Here is a 24,460-nt window from a genome sequence, read left to right as displayed (position 1 = left end):
GTTATATATATATATATATATATATATATATATATATATATATATATATATATATATATATATATATATATATATATATATATATATATTATAATATATAATTTGGTTGAGTTGGAAAAAAAAATCCTGTAAATTATCAAGTGATATAGCCTAATTACCGTCTTTTGTTAGTAACATAATCGCAAGGGGTATAACTCTACACATAATCACCTTTTGCGTGTTCTCAAGAGACAAAATTACTTTTAATTTTAGTACAAATTGAAAACTAAAATAGAAAAAATTAGAAACTTACTATAAAGCTTAATTTTTTTAAGGGACCTTAGACCAAATTTTTCTTTATGACATTATTCTCATTTTGTCTGACTGTGTTTCGTCTACGCGTACATTTAAACTTTATAGAGGATATTTACTTAAAAAGTACATGTACTAATGTGTATCGACAAGCAAGTAATTTTCCAGAAATTTATTTAAACCTGCAGATCTAGATATCTCTCTCTAATTTTCTGTGACCCGCTGACCGATTGCTTACGGACAACAAAGCAAGTTTCTGAGTAGAGTCTTCTGGTGCAATCGCTTTGAAAATTTGCAGGTGCAGATTTTCATAACCTACGTAATTGATATTTTAGTAAATTATTGTGAAGACAATATTACAACGGAGAATTCTTTTTTAAAAATAAATTTTAAAAAGATGTACACCCGCCTTCGCTTGTGCACTGCATGCTTTTGGATCCGTTGAACGTTCCCGAGAATGGTGTAATTTTCCAATCGATATGTCAGCATGTAAATTTCGTGCAGAACTTTTCGAGTTAGCTAAATAATGAGTATGTACATGAAAAGAAGCATGCTTTTCACTCAAATTAAATTCTAAGCATTTAAATATATATTAATTATTTTGTTCATCGAGAAATGAATCTAAAAAATGAATAGCACACTAACTTTATCAGACGTCTCAAGCCGATCTGCATTCATAAGGTCATCCCCGCAAACCACAGCCAAAATGTGGTTTGAGACGATATCATTAAGTTCGGAATTTTCTCATCTCGTCGACAACTGTATATATTAATTTGATTAATACATGCTCCTTCAATTTTAATAGATTTTGGAAATTCAGAATTGATGTTGAAAATTTCAGGGAAAAATAATTTCCCACCTACATGTACCTACCAATCATTTTTTTTTATCTTGAATAAGGAGAGGGCAAACAAACATGTTATTTTAACGTTGTTTGAATAGAGCGGTGGCAACGATCAAGTAGGTCAACTGATCAAGGTAGCAATCTTCGTGTTTTTGTCACTAGAATATTGTGCTTCACGAGTTAGTATCGTAAGCATGGCAAAAATACAACTAGTGTACTTCCAGGTCAGGGGTAAGTACAAGCATGATAATTATGTATTTCCCTTTATTATTTAATCAGGTTTTTACCAATAGAAAAAGCAAGACCATTGTCAAAAGTTTTATTTTTCTCTTCAAATTGGCTGTCAGCACAGCCGGTGTCGCATAATTTACGTTCCGGATACTTCGCGTTCCGGCCGGAACCTTAAAATCATAATATTGGTTCCGGATTTTACTGTAAGTTTGGTTCCGGCCATGGCTGCAATCTTCGAATCGCGGTATCTCTCAATGATTATTATCTACCAGAATTCATTCTACACTGAATCATAGAAGTAGTTTTTTTCCTTGAGGATTAAGCATGGCGCAGCGGCATGCCATTCTCATGTGGCGCAATGTTCTTTTTTATAAGGCGTCATGCCCTTTTTGTACAGCCATTTTTTAAAAATAAATGAATTAAATAGTCCAAGTAAAGATCGTGAAATACGCTTTCTGATACATACATGTATACACCGAATAAAATTTGGTCGCAAGAAAGGCTTTGTTTATCTAATGCATACAAATTCAGTCCCTTTGTTTATTTAGTGTATGTCAGGTGTGAATTTCTCGCTTGAATGCACGCAGACCCGGTATTTACAGGGTAAAGAGGACAGAAGATAAACTAGACCGAGATTACAAAAGCCTAGAAAGAAGCATAATGTCAAAGATAAATTTGATCAGTAAATTTTAAATTTATAATCTGATAAAGTAAAGAATTAAATACAAAATGGTATATGTATTTACAGAGATGCATTCTCTGTTTAAATGATATTACAAGTGTTGCAAATTCCACTATGTCGAGCCTCGAATACATGGCTTCCATTCCTCATAGATATTATCACTTGGCATGAAAATATGATTTATATTCCATTAGAAATAAACAAACATGAAAAATATAATTCACTGATGAAGATAGTTATATAGTTTTGTGATAAATTAACAATGGCTATTTCAGGAATATGTGGTTTATTCTGCAATGAAACAAACATGAAAACATAACGATATGGTTTATTCCCTTAGAATGAACAAACACAAGTAATTAATGAAAATTATGTTGTTGTTGTTTTTTAAAGACCGTAGGAAGAAAAAAAACAAGGTTGAAATATGAAAAGTAAAGACCAGCAATGTTGATTGTGAAAATAGCAGTGAGGTAAACTGAATTAGCTCAAATATTTTAGTAAAATCAAGGTTTTCGCAAATTTTATATGATTTTTTTTTTATTATGTTTTAAAGGCCTTGAAATGGACTTTTCTGTAACTTCGATGCATATCCTACCCACCCACCCCTTAAGATATTTGGGAAATAACTTTTATTCCTAGGTGTTTTTTATACATAAAACACAATAAGAAAATGACAATTTTTATGACACTTTAAAACTTTATCGTTTTATACATACCGTTATGTTTAATGAATATCAAAATTTGTGGAGAAAAAAAAATCAAAATACATATATACATGTAGGCAAAAGGCAAGCGGCAATAATGTAACACCCCTCCATTGTTTTTAAATCTCAGCCCCCTCCCCCAAATTTGAAAAAAAGGAGGTTATAACAGCTCCAAAAATAAAAAAAAATGTTAGTTAATTATCTGAGCCCCCCCCCTTCCAAAAAAAAGGGAGGAGTTTAAATTATAGCATCTGCAAAAATGTAAAATTGTAAATTAATTTTTTTTTAATTAAAAATAATTATCATTCCAGGTTACAATTTCTGAGACTAATATCAAACATTTTTGTTTCCTGTTCATTGTATTCCACCTTATAAAAAGATAATAGTAAAATAAATTCAGACTTTTTTGTAACTAAGTTGTTTCTGTTTCACTTTATTACGAAAATAAAATAGTCCGGAACCATAATTATTGTCAGAATTAACGTTCCGGGTTACAATTGCGGAGAGTATTTTCAAACATATTTGTTACATGTACTAGGTTGTTTCTTTTCCACTTTATAACGAAGATGAAGTAGCCCCGGAACTAAAATTATGGTCATAATTAACGTTCCGGGTAAGAATTGCTGACAGTATTTTCAAATATTTCTGTTACAAGTTGTTTCTTTTCCACTTTATTACAAAGAAAAAGTAGCCCGGAACCAAAATTATGGCCATAATTAACTTTCTGGGTTGGAAGTACTGAGAGTATTTTCAAATATCTTTGTTACTAGGTTGTTTCTTCCCCACTTTATTACGAAGATAAAGTAGACCGGAACTAAAATTATGGTCATAATTAACGTTCCGGGTTACAATTGCTATATATATATTTTCAAATATTTTTGTTACTAGGTTGTTTCTTTTTCACTTTATTACAAAGATAAAGTAGCCCGGAACTAAAATTATGGTCATAATTAACGTTCCGGGTTACAATTGCTATATATTTTCAATCATATTTGTTACTAGGCTGTTTCTTTTTCACTTTATTACAAAGATAAAGTAGCTCGGAACTAAAATTATGGCCATAATTAACTTTCTGGGTTGGAAGTGCTGAGAGTATTTTCAAATATCTTTGTTACTAGGTTGTCTCTTTTCCACTTTATTAGGAAGATGAAGTAGCCCGGAACTAAAATTATGGTCATAATTAACGTTCCGGGTTAGAATTGCTGAGAGTATTTTCAAATATCTTTGTTACTGGGTTGTTTCTTCCCCACTTTATTACGAAGGTAAAGTAGCCCGGAACTAAAATTATGGTCATAATTAACGTTCCGGGTTACAATTGCTATATGTATATTTTCAAATATTTTTGTTACTAGGTTGTTTCTTTTTCACTTTATTACGAAGATAAAGTAGCCCGGAACTAAAATTATGGTCATAATTAACGTTCCGGGTTACAATTGCTATATATTTTCAATCATATTTGTTACTAGGCTGTTTCTTTTTCACTTTATTACAAAGATAAAGTAGCTCGGAACTAAAATTATGGTCATAATTAACTTTCTGGGTTGGAAGTGCTGAGAGTATTTTCAAATATCTTTGTTACTAGGTTGTCTCTTTTCCACTTTATTAGGAAGATGAAGTAGCCCGGAACTAAAATTATGGTCATAATTAACGTTCCGGGTTAGAATTGCTGAGAGTATTTTCAAATATCTTTGTTACTGGGTTGTTTCTTCCCCACTTTATTACGAAGGTAAAGTAGCCCGGAACCAGAATTATGGCCATAATTAACTTTCTGGGTTGGAAGTGCTGAGAGTATTTTCAAATATCTTTGCTACTAGGTTGTTTCTTTTCCACTTTATTACGAAGATAAAGTAGCCCGGAACTAAAATTATGGTCATAATTAACGTTCCGGGTAAGAATTGCTGAGAGTATTTTCAAATATTTCTGTTACAAGGTTGTTTCTTTTCCACTTTATTACAAAGAAAAAGTAGCCCGGAACTAAAATTATGGCCATAATTAACGTTCCGGGTTGGAATTGCTGAGAGTATTTTCAAATATCTTTGTTACTAGGTTGTTTCTTTTCCACTTTATTACGAAGATAAAGTAGCCCGGAACTGAAATTATGGTCATAATTAACGTTCCGGGTTACAATTGCTGTGTGTTTTCAAACATCTTTTGTTTCTAGGTTGTTTCTTTTCCACTTTATTACGAAGATGAAGTAGCCCGGAACCACAAATAATGTTCCGGGTTACAATTTCTGATATTATTCTTTCATGTAAATTAGTTAAAACTGATTCGTCGAGAAACATTATTTTGTTAAAAAACACGATTACCCGCTGAATGATGAAGCCACGCACATGCAACACTGTTATGTGTACATGTATTTGTATAAAAATTCAGTATAATATAATAAATATTGCATGTAGTTGCGTTTAACATTTAAAATTTTCACCTTTCGAAAACCATTGTCAACCTCGGCTACGCCTCGATTGACAATTGTTTTCTTGGGGTGCATTCAACTATATGCAATATTTATATAAGAGTAATTTCAAAGTTATTTGTTACCTGTTCATTTTCTCCCTCTTTAAAACAAAGATAAAATAACCCGGGACCAAGTTAACGGTTATAATAGACGTCCCAGGTTACAATAGCCAGAGTATATGTAATTTTAATTTCACAGGTGCATTTCTAGTGACAAGACTTTCTCTAGGATACCAACAATTTTGACCTTGACCTTGGAGTTTGAACTATTAAAAAAATTAACTTTAATTTTACCTTGGCCATAACTTTTGACATTTGATCCTAGGGCTTTTATATTTCACATGTATATTTCATGTGACGGGTCCTTTCCCTGGGTATCATTGATTTTGACCCTTTGAGTTTGACCCACTTTTTAAAAACTATAACCTTGGCCATATATAACTTTTGAACGGTTGGTTCTTGGGCTTTCATATTTCACAGGTATTTTCATTGATACAGGTCCTTTTTTGGAAAACAACATTTTTGATCTCTTGACCTTGACCTTAGAGTTTAACTTGCACTTTAGAGACTTTACCCTTCACAAAAGACTGCCGTACAGGAGCATCAGTGTTTCACAAACGCATTTAGTTTTTTATTACGACTCACTTTACCTGATGTGTTTACGTTAAAGCGTTTGAACTTTTTTTTAACTATTAATCTAAAACAATTCTAGTATTTAATGTGAGAATGTAACCCTGTCTTTGACACAAAATCTTTCAATTTTAGCCTTAAAAAAATATTATTATCAATTGCTTTAGACATATATCTTATCGCATTTCAACAATAACAAACAATGCAAAATAATACACAATGGCATTGTATGGTAGTTTTTATAGATGACTCAATCGTAATATATAATTATATCATGGAGAATTACCATATCATATAAGAAAAAACTTTTTCTCAACTTAAAGGCATAATGGATATATGTCCCAAAATTACAGAGATCATGGACCTTGTGAGCACTTAATAATTGTACAAATTTGAAAAAAAGACGACTTCTGTCAGTAATACTTCTCGACATATTTTTATAGAAGCTTTTCAAAATGCAGGCAATTTAAAACAAAATGGTATTCATCCTCTACTTCACCACTGCCCCCTCCCAGTTAAAGTTTTCGTTCGTACGTTATAACAACTCTCATTTCATCTTCAACATCCCCCCATGAAATATTTTTAGATCCACGCATGTTCACTTGAACATATTCTACACATTCCACTCTCCCTAAGTATTTTATTATGAAGTCCTGTCTCATTTTCAAGATTATAAGATGAAAGCCTAATTCGTCTAACTTGAAATGGAGCTGTGCAGTTTTAAACTGACGAAAATTACACGCCGCATTTTAGTTTCACGGGGGGAGGGGGATATTTTCCATTTTCCACTGCATTCTATAGCGGAAAACATGTTCTAACAGAATTACAGAATAATCTCTTCTTCTTCCCAAATAATTATTGTTTTGAAACTTCGTTTATTTATATATATCATTAAATTCAGATATGCCTTTTGAAAACTGAGTTCTGAATACATGGTATATAAAATTTTAGCGGGGAAAAATGGACGTTTTAGCGAAAATGTGACATTTAAGCGGAAATTAAAATACATACTTACATTCAACAAATTGTTAAGTAAAATATAATTATATCTATGCCTCTTCCGTTAGCCAGTCGGGCTAAGTTTTCTGCCCCCCGGGGGGGGTGGGGGGAGGGGGGGGGTAGGTTTTTGCGCAGGCTTAACAATACTATTAATTTCTCAGGATTGTAAAATACAAATCTGTATCTGTATTACATTTCCTCTTCAGAGTTATTATTACAAATGCTGATAAGTGCACTTACCTGTATAAATAAAAATGAGCTGAGTTTTATTCAATAGTTTTTAGCCGTGACCTTGAAACCTTTGCTAAAATCGGGATCTTAGAAATTTTAAAGTTCGTCATATTTTGCTGGCATTACATTGACTGTTTAAAAAATAAATTTTATCCGAGAAAAAAAAATCCACAAAATTTTTTACTGAATTATTACAGGAAATTGCTTTTCTTCATATTAAATACTTTATAAATTTTCCGCTGAAATTAATGTCTATTCACACCTTTGCAAGTCCGTCGCCCACACATCTCCTATTATGTTCATTCACGTAATGTGATTTAATTATATAGTTGGCTTTACAAAAACGCAATGGGTGTTTGAAAAAATATATATAAAGATATCAAAATATTATCCAATAATTTTTTTAAATCGTAAATATAATTCATCTATTAGCATTACCAGCTGATCGGGGTGCCCTTTGCCTAAAACTCATTTAAAATTGCGGAAGTGACATACTTACAGCGATTCGCATGAATGCACATTGTATCGAAAGACAACATGACGGGGTATATCAATGTCAACAAGTTTCACACCTTGGCGTTCTTTTGTTTACAAAGAAACAACATAATTACGTATAATTCCATGGATTATAGTATTGGTACATGTATTAAGACCGTATATTGGGACTTCTTCTAAATCGATATACGTGTAAATCCTGCTGCATCGTATAACCCGTTAAGAGAAAGAAAAAATCCAAATTATTTGTAAATATTAATTATAAATAAAGTTTTTAAAAGGGTGCTTGGATGCCCGGAACGTTTATTATGGCCGGAACCAAACTTACGCGGGCCGGAACGTTTATTATAGCCCGGAACCAATATTATAGGTATTTAGCGTTCCGGCCGGAACGCTAAGTTACCCGGAACGTAAATTATGCGACACCGGTGTAAGATTAAATCTCACTGCATAGGTGCGTGATACTGCATTTCTCAACGTGTACAGGAATGTGTAATGCTTGTATGTATCTGTAAGAAGCTGAGATAACGTAGCCCTGTTTGATTCCAGTGAAATAAATACCGTGCTATTTTGCTTATTAAAAAAGTAGAGAATTCAGCAATACACTGATTATACTGACCAATCTCATTGAACGATTGTTTGCAAGGACAGGATCAACACGTGGTCAGTGAAAGCCGTTGTCGGCTTCTCGACTGTACATATGCAAAATAGTGTTCTTTTTATTGAATTTAAATGTCCAATCAATGAGAAATATGGTGATAAACATGTGAAACTTTAACCCGCTTGATCAAATTAAGTGACACGCTGTTAGTTGATACATTGTACTGTATTGTACGGAAGCCCTGGAGGGACATCGTTATGACTTATTTGTTGTGTCTTGTTACAAGGGTACATGATTTTTTTTTGTTGATGGTTACAACTAAATGTGACGTAGCTATGGAGAACGTATATTTTGGCTTACATGTACTATTAAACTGATATGTTTAGTCCTGGTTATACTGTGGGTTTTGATAGATTAATTGTAATTGAACGTCCATTGCAAAAATATTTCCATCAGTAAATGTCAATGTTTTGGTTTTAATATTTATTACAGTGTAAGAGAGAATGGTGCCAAGGAATATTCCTTTGGTTGGAAATAATGCACCCAGTGTAAATTATTTTGTCTTTACTCCAAAGCCTTTGAAATAATTCCAGTTTTATGAAGCAGACACATAATTTAGAATTAAAATGAAAATTTTAACTCCTTGACCTTGGAGGCAACACCTCAAAGTCAAGATTGCATCATAAATGGACATTGTATATGGTAAAGATCAATGTGCAAAATACTTAAAAGAGATCATTGGTCATCAATTTCTTTTATTGCCTAATCAAATGGATTTTGTTGTTTTATTAGAGATTTAATATTTTCTTCTATTCTGTATGTGTTTTCAGTTTTTCTTATCTTTATTTTGAAACCGATCTATTGGGCTGCCGGTCAATAGACTCCAATCTATTGGACCGCCGGTCAATAGACTGCGAGCCATTAAACAGGCAACGTACTTCGGAAAAACAGATCCATATTTCGAATTAATGTGTAACATTGCGCAGACGCCAGTTGTAAACAATCATTTCATGTGATCTTTTGATAATATTTTTTTTTTTTAATGTAAGATTTCAATGGTAGGATATTTTATTTAATGAGAGTTACATAACTTAAATATATTATATGAATATGAATGCATAATGGTACGGAAACCTTCTGTAATATACAATTGTGAACACTAAATACTAAAATGGAATTAGGTAATAAAACAATTATCTAATGCTTGAGTAGTCAATAGACCAGAACATTTTTCCCATGGTGCAGAGAACAGCTCAGTGTGTTCTATTGCCCGAGGCCGTTGGCCTCGGGCAATAGAACACACTGAGCTGTTCCCTGCACCTCGGGAAAAATATTCTGGTCTATTGACTTCTCAGGCATTAAATAATGTATAATATCATAAGATTTTAAAATAACTCCAGTTTTCTTTTTTCTTAGTTACGTCCCATTGAAAGAGAGTGTGGTTCCTCTTTTTTAACAAACCTGAATCCAATTAACATAGGTTGCTTTGTGGCAAGTGAAGCCTAATTTATGAGGATGAGAATGTAAAATGTTTACGACGACAGACAACGGATAAATTTTAGGGATGTCAACGAGTATTGAATACTAAAATCGCTACTCGGTTACTCGGATGTATATTTTTTTTTTCATATTTCAAAGAACAAAGTATATATTTTTTTATCAAAAACTTATAAAAAAAAAATGCAACTTCAAAATGATTTGTCCTTGTTTACCTTGTAATTAGCGTCACCCTCACCTGTCAATACCCGTTATTGTCTGTGGCTGTGGACTTGTTTATACAGTAATTACCGTGACCAATCTCCTACACAGCTTTTATCACCTCTTGTGATCCGTTAGTTTTTTGCATAGCTTTAATGATTAGTATTTAATGAATATCGTTTAATTAGGGTTTTATTATCCTAAAATAATAAAGTTTTCATACAGCGAATTCGGATGTACAAAGAGATACCGCTACCACTTCAAAAGTGAAAAAAAAAACATTAGGAAAGAAGTAAAGATTTAAAAAATGTTTAAATTAGCTGTGCAAAGTTAACATAGCGTACATGGGGAAAACAACCAACATACACGTATTAATTAAATAATATCTAGCGATCTCGACAATATCCCTTTCTTTAAAAACAATATTTTGCGCTTGTCTAATCATTTGCAAAGCTACGTTACAGATTGTTTTCCTCTTGTGTTGATCAAATCGTCTTCCTAAACAAGAACTATAAACCATTTCTAATTAATGATGCATTAATTGTTGTCTTTTGTGTTTATTTGAGAAATAAATTTAGTGCAAAAAATCATTTTCGTTTTGCTCGATGTTTGTGTACAAACATAAAAAACGTTAAAAATTCAACGTTGGGGTTAAACAGGGCTTAACTGGTCTCAATAAAATTAACACATTTGTATTTTACAATTTTACCGAGTACCCGGGTACTCGATCGGAAAATCGCCCGAGTAACCGATTATCAAATATTGACCGAGTTGACATCCCTAATAAATTTTGATCAAAACTAAAGTGATCGAACTTATTCATAATTGAGGGTTTGTTTTTAAATTATGCACTGCAAATAATGTAATAAATCGGTAAATACCAATTGTTGTGAAATGTTTCATTGGTATGATTTTGCAGGCCGTGGTGAGTCAATAAGGACTCTCATGGTTGACAACAATGTGGAGTATGAGGAAATTGATTGTGGACCAAACTGGGTGCAGGAATGGAAACCAAAAATGGTCAGTCTACCTGATTATTAAATTAAGCTTTTTGCTATTAATTAATGTTGAGGACTTTGGGAAAATCTGGTATTTTTGCTGTAGATTAAATGTTGTGTATGTTGATGACTAGGTTCTTCGAATTCTCTCATTTTAGACATATCAGTGTTTGTGTGTTCAAGATTTTCCAGAACTCCTTTCAAATTTAGCACAAATCATTAATATTTTCGATGTAAAGGGCTGTATTCTTCAGATTACTTTGCTATGTGCTGACTTTGTAAAGAATTTGTATTAGCTGCTCTCACCCTCCCGCACACGTTTTTAATCAGTGAGAAAATGCCGCAGAAGCGGCCCTTCACTTTAAAGGAAGAAGAAGAAACAAGCTATGATAATATAGTATTGAAGATGCTTTCCTGTTTTACAATGTCACATGTTTGTTGATTAAAATTATAATCCACAAATATCTTTTGCTACTGGTTCTTTTAATACTTTTATTTGTAAACATTAATGAATCTGCTGAATACTGCAATGTCATGATGCATATATAACAATGTAAAGACATGTAACGAGATCATTAAGCAAGAAGTCTATTTATGAGGTGTGTATGAATTATGGTAAGTTAGAGTGAAAGAGCTAGGTTCACTTTATGCATAAAATGGCCCTGTCCTTATATCAATTAATTTACTATCACCCTCTGTCCTATATCATATATCAAAATAAAGTAGAGACTTTCATTTCCTATAACAAAATTTCTTTTTGAGAATCCAGGTATTGGAAAATAGGCTTTGAGAAAATGCAATGCTCTTGAATCTTGCAGAAAACATGCGTATTTGACTACCTTCAGCAAAGAATTAAAATATGAGCACAGCCCACGATCCAAAAATTAAAACATGTTTTGTGATCTTCAGAAACAGATCTTTCATTATGTTATTGCATGTTTTGGATAAGAGGTTGTGCTTTATATGAAATATTGAAAAAATACCTCAACTTTTGGCCATTTTTAAGAGAATTTACAGGATATGAGAAAAATGACGCATTTTATGTCGTCATAATGCATTGACTAGAGAGAAAATTACGTCATGTTCAATTGATACACTGTCACCAAGGGTCCACGTTATAAATACTGCATTTCCAACTAAAACTGAGCAGTTTCGATTTTTCAGAAATTGTCAGGGCCAAAAAGGCCTTAAGTGGCTCTTGCTCTTTGCAGGTTATCTTTGTTTTTTTTATCGTACATTATTAGATTGATTGTATGTTGTTTAACGCCCCATTCGAGAATTTTTCAGTCATAGAGAGACGTTACCGTATGCCGGTGAAGGGCTCCAAATTTAGACCTATACCCGGCACTCAGGGCCATTGAGCAGCGAGGGTTTATCGTGCCAAAGCCTCGTGGCACGGGCCTTCGTTTTTTTTTAGGTCTCATCCGAAAGGCCCGGGACTTTCACTTTTGGTGTCGGGCGCTTGGTGATTGAACAGTCACTATCTATGTTTACGTCTTTGGTTTGACGCGGCGCCAGAATCGAACCTGGGTCTCCCGATCACGAAGTGAGCGCCCTACCATAAGGCTGCCGTGACTGGTTTATCCAACATTAAAACCGTTTTAATAGTCTTTTTTGTAAATTCATTTATCAAGGGGCGTTAATCTTACTTCGTTCATGTAATATTTAAAAAAATCTTAACAGCAATTATCATAGAAAAGAAAGTACATATAGTACTTTATATAAATTGTCACATCAATTTTGAAAAGTGGAAACAACCTATGAAATTTTTCTATAATCAATTTGAAAAAAAATAATGTAATAAAAAAAGAGATGAATATTACACCCGTATATTAGATAAATATGCACTGATGTGAAATCATATGATAAAATGCAGCAGCTTGAAAAAAAGTAGCATAGCACATAAGAGAGTCAAAATTGATGAAATTTACAGTATCATTTACTGTTCTAGGCATTTGGTCAGAGTCCATTTTTTAAGGATGGAGATGTAGAGATCGTACAGTCCAACGCAATTCTGAGATATCTGGCTAGAAAACTGGGTGAGTATGATCTTATCTTGTCTATTACCAAAACAATTCTTCTATTAGAGGTAACTGATATGTGATGCCGCACATACTAATGATTTTAATTTGTAATATTCCTAGAAATATTTCGAAACAATCTTGGTGATCTTGCTCAATTACTTGTAACCTTTAACGGATCATAATTTTATCATATCCTTTTCAAGATTTATCAAATTTTTATAATAGATATTAAGAAATAAGTTTTACTAATCCTATGATGTAAAACGGATAATGGTTTCTCTTGAATCGTTGTCAATGGCTAGAAAGTCATGCATGTATAAATGATCATTATACTCGTTTATATTTTGCCTTTTTATGACACTCTTTAGATTTGTATGGTTCAAACAATAAGGAAGCAACAAGGGCTGACATGATCAATGATGGGGTGGAAGATCTTAGAATAGAATATACAAGGATGATTTATCAGAACTATGCAAGTACATGTGTATTTTTCTTTTGTAAAAAGAAAGCCACTGGGTCAAATTCTACCAACTCTACCTGGTGCTATAAATTAGAAAGTTATTCTTATACCAGATGTCCAAAGTCTGTTGATTACATGGAATTTTAGCTTACAATAAATAATGCTTCACTGTCACACAGTTTTTCTTGCCATGTGGTGTATTAAATTGATTGAATTTCATGTAACCTCCATCTTTTCGTAAAAATCGTAATAATGACTGGAAAATCCATCCATCTACGTGAGGAGAGGGTTGCCTTCTCTAGCAGAAAAAAATGATACGAACATTAACTTGATTGAAAACTCACTTTATCGACATAACACTAATAACATGGGGTTGTTTAATATTTTTTATACTTGGGTCCTATGAGGTGACAATGAAATATGAATTAATTTATATCAGTTTTTTTCTTGCAGGAGGAAGGAAAGGGTCCATTTATTGAAAAACTTCCAGGAAAACTACAGTGTTTTGAGGTTTGTTACATTACTGTACATACTGTGTATACTTGTTTTATTCGCCCTTTTTTATTGTTAACATTTAAATGGTATGGTTTATAATTTCGAACAATTTATCTTGACATGATCATCAAATAATTCTTACAATACTATACAAGAAGCAACATTTAAGTTTCTGATATAAAATATGAAACTGAGCTGCTTATAGAGACATTGCAGTACATGTCCATTAAAGAAAGTTTAAATAAGGAAATTTGTATATTCTGCTCTGTTATTGACACAATTAGATTCTATCTTTTAGCCTTCTTTTGTAGAACTTAATGAAAAGTGGAGATTATGTATTGGGAAGCAAGGTTTGTTATTTAAAATCTGCTTTAAATATTCAGTCAAAAATAAAAGTTATAAAAAATCTGTTTTACAAGAAATGGTTATCATTATTGTGCCACTATGAAATGTCTTGGTTATATAATGTCACCCTTTTATCCGTCATTCTGTCACTGCGTCATAATCTGTTTTCTGGATTTTTTCCCTGTTTGTGAATGAAAAATTGATTTGGGTTTATGTCTTGATGAATTACAGATTTAGTTTAGATATCATGTTAATTGACAGATTTTCAGAGAAGTTATTACCATACAATTTTTAAAAATTCTCCACTTTTTTGCCATGGTTGAAGATAATAGCCTAAATTTGTAATTCTTAATATTGATGCTTTACAAATTCGAGCTTTATGCCTTTTCAAACGGTCCAAGAGAACCATTGTCCCTAGTTTTTGCTTAATATTCACTTTTCTGAACTTTTTTCTCGTGCTTGTAAATAATGAGCTGTTTTCTGGTATGATTTTCAACATTGATGGTGTAGTCATCAAATTCAAGTTTTATGTCAATTGATCCATTGTTACAAAAGTCATTGCCCTTAGATAATGAAATGTCTAATTATTCAATATAGTCCAGACTTCTTTTCTGATGTGCTTGTCGATCTGAAGTCACCTGATTCAAAATAAAAAAAAAAAGCTGCAATAGGACTTTTTGTGTTTTATTTTTACCTATTGTTATTCACACTTTCTTTGACTTTCAAATGTTTAATACAATAATGTAGGCGGTCGCATTCGTTTCACATTAGGACATCTAGTTTGTTTATATCTTTTAGAAAGAAATACTAACAATCCAAATTTGATTTGGTTTACAGATATGCTTTACCGACTACAATCTGTTTGACCTTTTGGATTGTCTTGTGACCTTGTCTTCTCCATGTCTGGATGCTTTTCCATCACTTAAGGCCTACCATAATCGTATGATGAATAGACCAGGGGTTCAGAAGAGAAGAGCAACAGAGCACTTCAAAGGAATTAAAATCAACGGAAATGGAAAACAGTGAGGAAATCCGGAAGAGAGGTATATGATTCATTGATACAAGTATTTTGATACCCTATACTTCAAATTGATTGAAAGAGATTAATGACTTTTAGTCATTTGTTAAATGTTGGTTTATGCATATTTTTATATTTATTGAAAGTAAAGCCCCCCCCCCCTTTTGCAAAAGTGAGGGGACATGAAATCTCGTTCCTGCCATTCTGTACATCTGTCAGTCTGTCTATCGCAAGAACTTTAATCTTGGTCAATACTTTTGAATGAGAAAAGATAGGGCTTTCATATTTCACATGTACATTACCTGTAACAAGACGTTTCCAAATATACTAAGATTTTTGACTTGACCTTGACCTTAAAATATGACCTCCTTTTCAAAACGTTTTACATTCTTTTTACCTTGCTCATAGCTTTTGAAAATTTAAATACAAATAAATGCAGCCAATTACTTTTAAATATGAATAATGATATTATATTTAACTTGACTAGAGATTACTAGTCATCACAAATAAATTGATGTAAGCTTTCATTGACATGAATGTGGAATCTATCTGTACAGGTCAAGAGATAGGACTTTTATATTTTACATGTGCATTGCCTGTGACAAGACCTTTATAAATATACTATGAATTTTGATCCCATAACCTTGATCTTGAAATTTGACATAACTTTGGAATAGTAGAAAATAGGGCGTTCATCTTTGACAAGTGCATTACCTGTGACAAGAAGTTTTGGAATGTATAATATTTGACCTTGACTTAGAAGTTTGACCTACCTTTCAAACATTTTATTATTGCTGCTAACTTTTGAAGAAAAGAAGATAGAGTATTTCTATTTGACATTTGCATTACCTGTTTCAAGACCTTCGCTAATGTACTCTGGTTTTGACCTCGTGACCTTGATCTTCAAGTTTAACCCACAGTCTTTTTCATTTTTTTTCACATTTGTAATCAAGTTTGAATGAGAGAAAATAGGGCTTTCGTATTTTACATGTACATTACATATGACAACACCTTTTGAGAAAGATATATTACCTCATTACCTTGATCTAGAAGTCACCTCCGTATCAACAATTTTAAGGGCTTTCATATTTTTTACATATGCATCACTTGTAAGAAGAGCTTTCGAATTGTATTAAGATATTAGACTTCATGACCTTGATTTTGAAGTTTGATGCAGTTTTGAGAAGCTTTAATCTTTGCCACAATGTTTTTAATCCAATAATTTATAGCTTTTTTTATGTTAGACAGACAAGACAGAACACATAAACAAGACAGTTACAATATACCTTAAATATCTGCACCCAACCACTAAGACACCGAAAGCGGGGACCACAATGTGCTTGTTTTTTAAAACTTATTATTAGGAGATATGAACAGAACCCCTTTTTGCATAGGAGAAAAAAATGATATAGATAATTTACACAGAGCGTTGTAGATATCGACTAGCCAATGGGAAGAATAATGATTTTGTATTTCTAATAAGCACTGTAACCCCGAAATCTCTAGTTGATTTGTTTGCTTTCTTCTAAACAATTTAAATTTTGCACTAATATGCTTGATTCCATACTAGTTATTAGATTAAATAAAAATACATTCTGTCTGATAGCTTGATGTTCAAAGTAATGTTCTGATTTTTTCCTTTTAGAAAGAAAACAGTGGACAAGTGATTGAATCCATCGAATGAACACTTATGCAGAGACAACAATGCATACATATGTATAGTATAAACCAGACCTTAATTGCTGCTTTACTATCATTGCACATCTTCTTGTAAGAACTTTTTAAATCTTTTTTTTTTAATTCAGAGGAAGAATGACCTTTTGAATGCAAGTTGCAATTTACATGTACCTTTACTATGCAAAATAAAATGATTTAATGGCTTTATCAAATTTTTTTTTGGTTAGCCTTTTTCAGAAATTACTTTATTGTTCAATCAACCAAGCCCATAGCAATTATTTATTTTTTTGTTGGGGGGAGGGTTCTTTCTCTAACTTTGTATAATTTTTTTTCATTTGAAAAATTTGAAAAAAATTGCCAGAGTTAAAAGTAGGAAAAAAAAATTATATTAATTATAGCGAAACCCTTCCCCCCCCCCCCCCCCCCAAAAAAAAAAAAAACTGGAAACTGCCCCCATGCTACGCGCCTGCCAATAATTGAATAAAAGAACTGTAAATATTAAGTGTTTGGTAGTTTAGTAGTAGTGCTAGTTATTTTTATTTCTCTATTTCCTTTGTTTTTATGACTTCTCAACTTTTTTCTTTGTCCTGAGGAAGGGACAGGTCGTCCAAAAAAATTGACAATTATTATTGTTCGTGTCGTTGGTCATTTTTAGTGCTTTATATAAATTTCCATCCGTGACCTTGTATCTACTTAGTAGATCCGACACTTAAGATATAGTGTTGTTGGTTTTTAGTGCTTTATATATATATATATATATATATATATATATATATATATATATATATATATATATATACGAGAGGCATTTCAAAAGTTCTGGCAACTGGTGTGCGGTAAATTAATGAGCGTCATTATCATAAATTAAATTATATCAATCCCTCTAAATAGTCTCCGTTGACCTGGACACACTTTTTCAGTCTTGGAATCCACGTGGAAAATGTTGCCCTATAGTCCTCTTTCAGTATACGCTTCATACACTGGAATACGGCACTTCCGACTGCATGACGAGTTTCAAATCGCCGTCCTCGGAGGGCTTCTTTGATAACGGCATCCAATAAAAATCGTATGGAGCTAGGTCAGGACTGTAGGGTGGATGTGGTAAAACGGCAATACCATTTTCCTTTAAATATTTGGTTACTACCTCTGATCTATGGGCATGTGCGTTGTCATGGAGGAGCTTTATTCCTCTAGTACTGTTTGTTGGTCGGGTCGTTTTATAGTGCTCTACAACCTGAGACAAGACATTCTCTGCATAAAATTGACCAGTAACACTGCTGTGTTCTGGAACCGGAACTTGAGCAACAGGGCCTTTAGAATCAAAAAATTAGGCGTACATTACTCTCCGGACAGACCGGTTTCTGCGTGCAATTTGAGGTCTTGTATCATTTTCACCGATCCAAACTTTATTTTTGAGCTTAGTTTCCGGTTCAAAAAAATATATCCATGTTTCATCACCAGTTGCAATCTCATTTATTCGCCTTTGGTCACAATCTTCATAAATTGTTAGTAACTCTGCGGCCATTTCTACCCGGATGCGCTTTTGCTCTTCCGAGAGAAGATCCGGCACCCATCTAGCACAGACTTTCCTAAGCTTTAAATTTTCCTTTAAAATAAGAAAAACTGCTGACGAATTAATGTTAGCTAAGTCTGCTATTTCCTCAACTGTATATCTAGCATCATCAGCTATCGTATTTTGAACAGCGACGATTTCTTTTTCGCCATGTGCACAAACTGGACGCCCCGAGCGGGGGTCATCTTCAATTGATTTTCTACCCTCTTTAAATTGAACTACCCATCTTGCTATTGCTCGATATGAAAGAGCATGCTCTCTATATACTACATCTAAATCGGCTTTTATTTCTGTTGTCGTAAAGCCAAGCAATGAGCGAATTTTGCAATACGCTCTTTGCTCAACAAAAACATTGTTCTCCTTATTTCATTTCATTTTCATTTTTACGCCCAGTATACAGAGTATACCTAATTATGACGTCATTTTAGAAGACCTATACGTCATTTTGAATGTAAAATGACGTCACTACTAATGCATATTTGCCTAAGCTTTACTGTGGTATCAGAGTCATTTTAATCCGTAACGTAGTTAAAATTTTATATACCAGTTGCAAGAACTTTTGAAATGCCCCTCGTATATATATATATATATATATATATATATATATATATATATATATATATATATATATATATATATATATTAGTTATTAAATTAAATAAAAATACATTTAACTATAACAAGATTCTTCATGGTAACCATCTTGAGTTTTTTTCAGTTCATCTACTTCGCCTCGATTGTATGTCTTAGAAAATGTTCAAAATGAACGGACATAGTCATTTACGTCAAGTACTTACTATATATATGACTCAACTTTCGTACAATTGGACTGCAATTATATAAAGTTCGTTCTTTCTATTTAAATGAAATGTATGGAGATAACGAAGAGTTTTCAAGCTCAAAAGTACATTAAACAATACAAATTTTGGAGCAGAGCAAAAACGGACCTCTAAAACATCAGAGGTGGGGTCAGGTGCATCTCCTGCCGACCGGTCACACCCGCCGTGTGCTCCTTGTCATGATCGGGAAATAACGGGAAAAAAGCCGTCGACAATTTCGTGTGTAAATTATTGCCTAACAATAAGTATGAAAAACGCCAGTCACCATTTGACTTGATGATAAATTGTATTTGCTGACAAAGTCATTGTATCGACCATAGAACGTACGAAATGACGACTTTAAAGGAGACTGCTGATATTTTTTGTTTCATCAACCTGTTTGTCAATAACTTACCTCGTTTTAGAAATTGTTCATACGTAGAGTATGCTCTGGCGTATCGAATCAACTGAGAAATATACACCCTATATGCAGGTGATAAGGGTGTATTTCTGCATAAGTAAGGGAAGTTGACGATTGAAAAGTTAAAGTCATCATGTTTATCATAAAGTTCTGTTCTTAAATCACCAATAACGTCTTTTCTAGTAAAATATTCAAATATGAAACAGATATGTCATACTCTGTTGTATCTTTTATTTCAAGCTCACTGTGATATATCGTGTCGTATATCGTTAATAAGGGGCCAAAAACATTAGAAATGGGGAAAATCGACCTCACAAAAAGATTTTTTTTTAAATTTAATATTGTTTTTTGAATGAAATGTATAGTGAAAAAATGATATTATGAGTCACTCGTGGCTATATACTATATAACATGTATCAAACAAAATGAAACGTATTGACGAGTAAAACGTTTTAGACAGTGTGCACATTTTTATCTGTCTTCTGTTCCTTTTGATCCAAATTGAGATGGGCAACTGACAGATAAATTGATGGTAAGTGGATTTCAGCAGCCTCGTTTAAAGTCAGCATTTCGTAAATTGTATAGGCGTTATGATTACCTTGTTAGCAAATATAGCCTATCATATGCATTGGATAATATTTTGAGTGACATTCCATACCAGTTGTAAGACCTTTGTTTTTATACTAAATTTGACTACGGAATATTCCGTGTATCTGATCATTACATTGGGCCAAGGTGGATGTGACGAGTCGACAGGGGATGCTTACTCCTCTTAAGCAACTGCTTTTAAATTAATATTGTAGGGTGGACACAGTGGTATTTTAATTCGGCAAGTAGTTCATGTAGTTAACCGTTAATCAAAACTCTTATGAAGGAAACTGTCCATATATTAATCGATACATGTAGTACTATTAAACGAGAAATGGATGTAGCAGTCCTTCAGTTCTAGTCTGCTAATATTGCTCACCATTGGGCAGAATGACTCCAACCCACATATCCTGTAGATAATAACAAATTATAGATCAAGGACATGTAAAAAGAAACAAGAGGTAGTCAGTCTCACAAAAGTCAGATTTCTTAAAGGGGAAGGGGGGACTCAAGACGGTAAAAAAGAGGTACAATAAAATGGGGAAAAAAATCAACCAGAAAAAAAAAAAACACTCGTGCGTGCGTTCGGGGAAGGGAGGGGGGGGGGGTAAAAATGAATAAAACTAATAAAATGATACAAGTAATTATCAGAAATAAGATTTGAGATGAAAATGTTTAATTGTTTAATGCATATCTACAGGGCACCTCTAATCATCGTCCAAAAGATGATTAGGCTTCTGCAAAAATTACAAAGGAGTCCAAGGAATCAGGGTTCTTTGTGAGAAAAAAACCGTCATTTTCGATCCAAATTTGACTTACTACCGGGGTAAAAATGATCCGAAACCTTATTGCATATCTACAGGACGCCGGCAATCATTGCCCATGAATAGACTACTGCATAAATTCTAAGAAGAGTTCAGAGAACCTTTTCTTTTTATAAAAAAAAAACAAAACTTTTATGCTCCCATTTGGGTACTGGAGTGAAACTGAGTATTCCGAAACCTTACTGAACATGTACAGGACACTAGCAATCACCTTCCAGTAGAAGATTTCGCAACTGTGTAAAGTGTAAGAGGAACTCTAGAACCAGGATTTTATGTAGAAAGACATCATTTTCGACTTTAATTTTGCCCCCGAATGAAAATGAAATTCCAAACCAAAACACTATTGCACATCTACAGGACACCAGCAAGCATCCCAAAAAGTACATTTTCTACTGTGTAAATTGTAAAAGGTGTTCTGGGAACCAGTTTTTGTAGCCAAAAAAAAAATTCTTTTCGCAAAAGCTAAGGGAATTTCAGATATTTCATCAAGAAACTAAATTGCACCTTTTCATAACATAAATGAATTTGTGACCTCTGCCTTTGACCCACTAATCCCAAGAGCAATACAGTTCTCTCATAAGCTTGATCTTGAGACCCCCAAAATCAAAATGGTCCTTTGTAAGGAAATTCTGAATACTGCTCACCGAAGAGTTCAAAATTTCCATAGTTATCTGCCCTATGATGTAAAATAAAATAAACGGTTCTCTATATTAAAAGACAAAACTCAAAATAGATTAAAATATTCTTAACATTATATTAAACCAAGTTGAGTAACTGAAAATTTTAATTGCAAGTATTTTCCCGATGTAGTTTAACTACAGAGGTAACTGTTCATTAATACTTCTTTGTCTTTTAACTTTTTTCCTGGAGAAATATGGCAGGTTCCCTGCATTGAGAATGACTAGAAAAACTCAGTATGTAACCTTATATGATACAATTTTCTCAAAATCCAACAAACATTTTAATTAGTGTAAAGTTTGAGAAGTCATCACTTACAATTTTAATTTCCAAATTTCAAAACGTATCCCCATTTCAATCATTTTATGCAATGTACGAATTCGTGACTCTGACCTGTAGCAAAAAGTGGTTTAAACATTTTCTATTTCGGAATAATGCAAGGGACATCATCTTTAAAAGAGACACAGAAAAGGACATTTAAGATATTTGGATTTGATAATCTAGAATGGCATAATCTAATAGAATAAGCTTCCTAAACTGGTAAGATTGAAACAAAGTGCTTTATCCGTACAATTATAAAGGGTATTAGTGTGAAGGAACTCCCAGAATTTCTATATAACTCTAATTATAAGGCTTCAACTATTTCATAGATACAAACAACGCAGCTATGTTAAGGCTTTCCGAAGCTTTAAAATGCACTCAAATCATAATATGTCATTGCGAGGTCGGTTTTGGTTTTAATTTTTAAGCATTGAACTTTAGTACTTTCAATCTATATAAAGGGTTTCCTCGGCTATATATAAGCATATTTGTTATGATATCACATGACTTTGTTGATCACGTGACGGTCATTTATAATTTTTTGAAGTGTTTCATATAAATCGTTTCGGCGCAGCTGATTAACACAATATTTATTAACATTTTGTTATATAAATAAACTCATCGTATCCTTGTGTATCCGAAATGTGCTTGGGAAAAGTCATACTATTACCTGGGCACAAAATATTTCCTGAGAAATTCAACTTACCTACAAATCTGAGGGTATTTCCCACACAATATCGTAATCTGTATTAAAACAAATCCAACACACATTTTTCCCAAGCAAGATTCAGTTAGAGAACAACCTCTTCTTACAGATTTCCACAAACATTCTCAGATTAATCCTCATTAATCACCTGCGCAGGACTCTTTTATACACACAAAATGAATTCTACCTCCAACCACGGGTATAAAACAGAGTACATTTCAAAAGTATATTTTTCATAAGCATTTTGAACATGATGAATTTCAATCAAGGGTAGGTAAGCGGTGTATTTTTAAAATATTTGGACATATAAGACTTAAAAAACCTTTACCGACCCGTGAATTTTGCAATAGTTATCTAGCATTTTACATGCAGTTTGAAATAAAGTGTAAAGTTCATGACACTCTCCCCGTCATAACATCTCAAGTTTGCAGTGACCTGACGTCATTTTCTATTATGACGTCATATTTTGGTAGTTCAGAGATGTGAAGGCACAGAGTGCACTGTCATATTCTACGGGAAGCCTTAGCCTACCTGCGAATATCTTCATAAACTGCAGATTAATTTACAATGCCACCCGTGGGTGCATATAAAATTTTTCGTTACAAAGTTATGATGCTGAGGCATCTTACTACAATATAAACAAAACGTTTTTGTGAAGCAACAATCTTTTTTTTTTTGTGTTTTTTTTTTTTTTTTTTTTTTTTTGTTTTTTTTTTTGAAGAATAGGGACACACATGTCTCTTCGGTCATTCATGTAATTGTAAGTTGATGAATACTTTAATAGTACTTTTAATTAAAGAAAGGTAGGAATCTTGACTACTCCTTGACTACTTGACTATACTGAAATCGTTTTTATTTTCCAAATCTATAATATTATCTCTTGTTTTGTCCCTTTGTTTGATTTCAGTTACTGAAACAGGATTATATTTTTTATATTGTTCATATTAGAAAGAAAATCAGCATTTATACCGGAGTGTATTTACTAAATATACGTACATGTATATAAAATGAGACAATTTTATCAGGAACAAGACTTTTTCATGTAAACACTTCAGAATTTAGACATAGAACTGCACTTTGTAAGTATTTACTAAGATAACTAAAACAGTTAACAGCTGATGCATCAAAATCAGATGTAAATGACTAAGCACAGGAAGATGAAGCACAAGAAAGTCAGATTATAAGCATACAGATAAATTAAACAGAAATGTACACTCGAAATCTAGTTGTTAATGAAAGGTGTGCTGTAAACCTAAGAGTTACAAACATTGAATAATATGCATGGCGTTAATTGCAACAGGCTAAGGGATGGAGATATATACATATATATGTATGCTTCAGGTTTCAATTATTTTTATTTCCTTAAGCCAACTGGCTGATCAGAATAATAAATATATGCTATTAAAAAATACAGATAGAGGAAACGAAAAAAAATGTATACATGAAAATAGTGTAACAGTTATACATCGATATTGTTTTTTTTTCTTAACAAAGTGGCAGCATTAAAACAATTGCCCAAATTTAAAAGATCTTTAATATTATTAGTGCTTAATAGTTGAATTTATTAAAGGACATTAGGCTAAGTATAATAATACTATGATAATACTTCTAAATATACTATGTATACTCTTTATCTCCATCTCCTTGCATC

At 32.7% G+C, this 24,460-nt stretch overlaps 1 protein-coding gene across 1 annotated transcript; it reads left to right on the top strand.

Moving 5' to 3' along the window:
* Positions 1 to 1,256: 1,256 nt before the first annotated feature.
* On the top strand, positions 1,257 to 17,083 carry LOC133185289 (glutathione S-transferase P 1-like). The gene is made up of 8 exons (XM_061320406.1): positions 1,257 to 1,366; positions 10,783 to 10,883; positions 12,813 to 12,900; positions 13,254 to 13,357; positions 13,799 to 13,855; positions 14,152 to 14,190; positions 15,023 to 15,228; positions 16,849 to 17,083. Exons 1-7 carry the CDS (start codon positions 1,330 to 1,332, stop codon positions 15,209 to 15,211), a joined length of 615 nt encoding a protein of 204 aa, XP_061176390.1. The 5' UTR covers positions 1,257 to 1,329; the 3' UTR covers positions 15,212 to 15,228; positions 16,849 to 17,083.
* Positions 17,084 to 24,460: the final 7,377 nt, after the last annotated feature.

The sequence above is a fragment of the Saccostrea echinata genome, unplaced genomic scaffold (assembly GCF_033153115.1).
Source record: "Saccostrea echinata isolate AGI-Se365-2 ecotype Australia unplaced genomic scaffold, CSIRO_AGI_Sech_v1 ptg000012l, whole genome shotgun sequence".
NCBI lineage: Eukaryota > Metazoa > Mollusca > Bivalvia > Ostreida > Ostreidae > Saccostrea > Saccostrea echinata.
The sequence above is the reverse complement of the archived record's forward strand: the minus strand, read 5'-3'. Positions and strand labels throughout refer to the sequence as shown.

Bases quoted from the DNA above. Each gene is read 5' to 3' on its own strand.
- LOC133185289 (XM_061320406.1), top strand. From the start codon at position 1,330: ATGGCAAAAATACAACTAGTGTACTTCCAGGTCAGGG. The intron at 1,367-10,782 runs GTAAGTACAAGC...ATGATTTTGCAG, and splicing joins AGTGTACTTCCAGGTCAGGG to GCCGTGGTGAGTCAATAAGG. The intron at 12,901-13,253 runs GTGAGTATGATC...GACACTCTTTAG, and splicing joins ATATCTGGCTAGAAAACTGG to ATTTGTATGGTTCAAACAAT.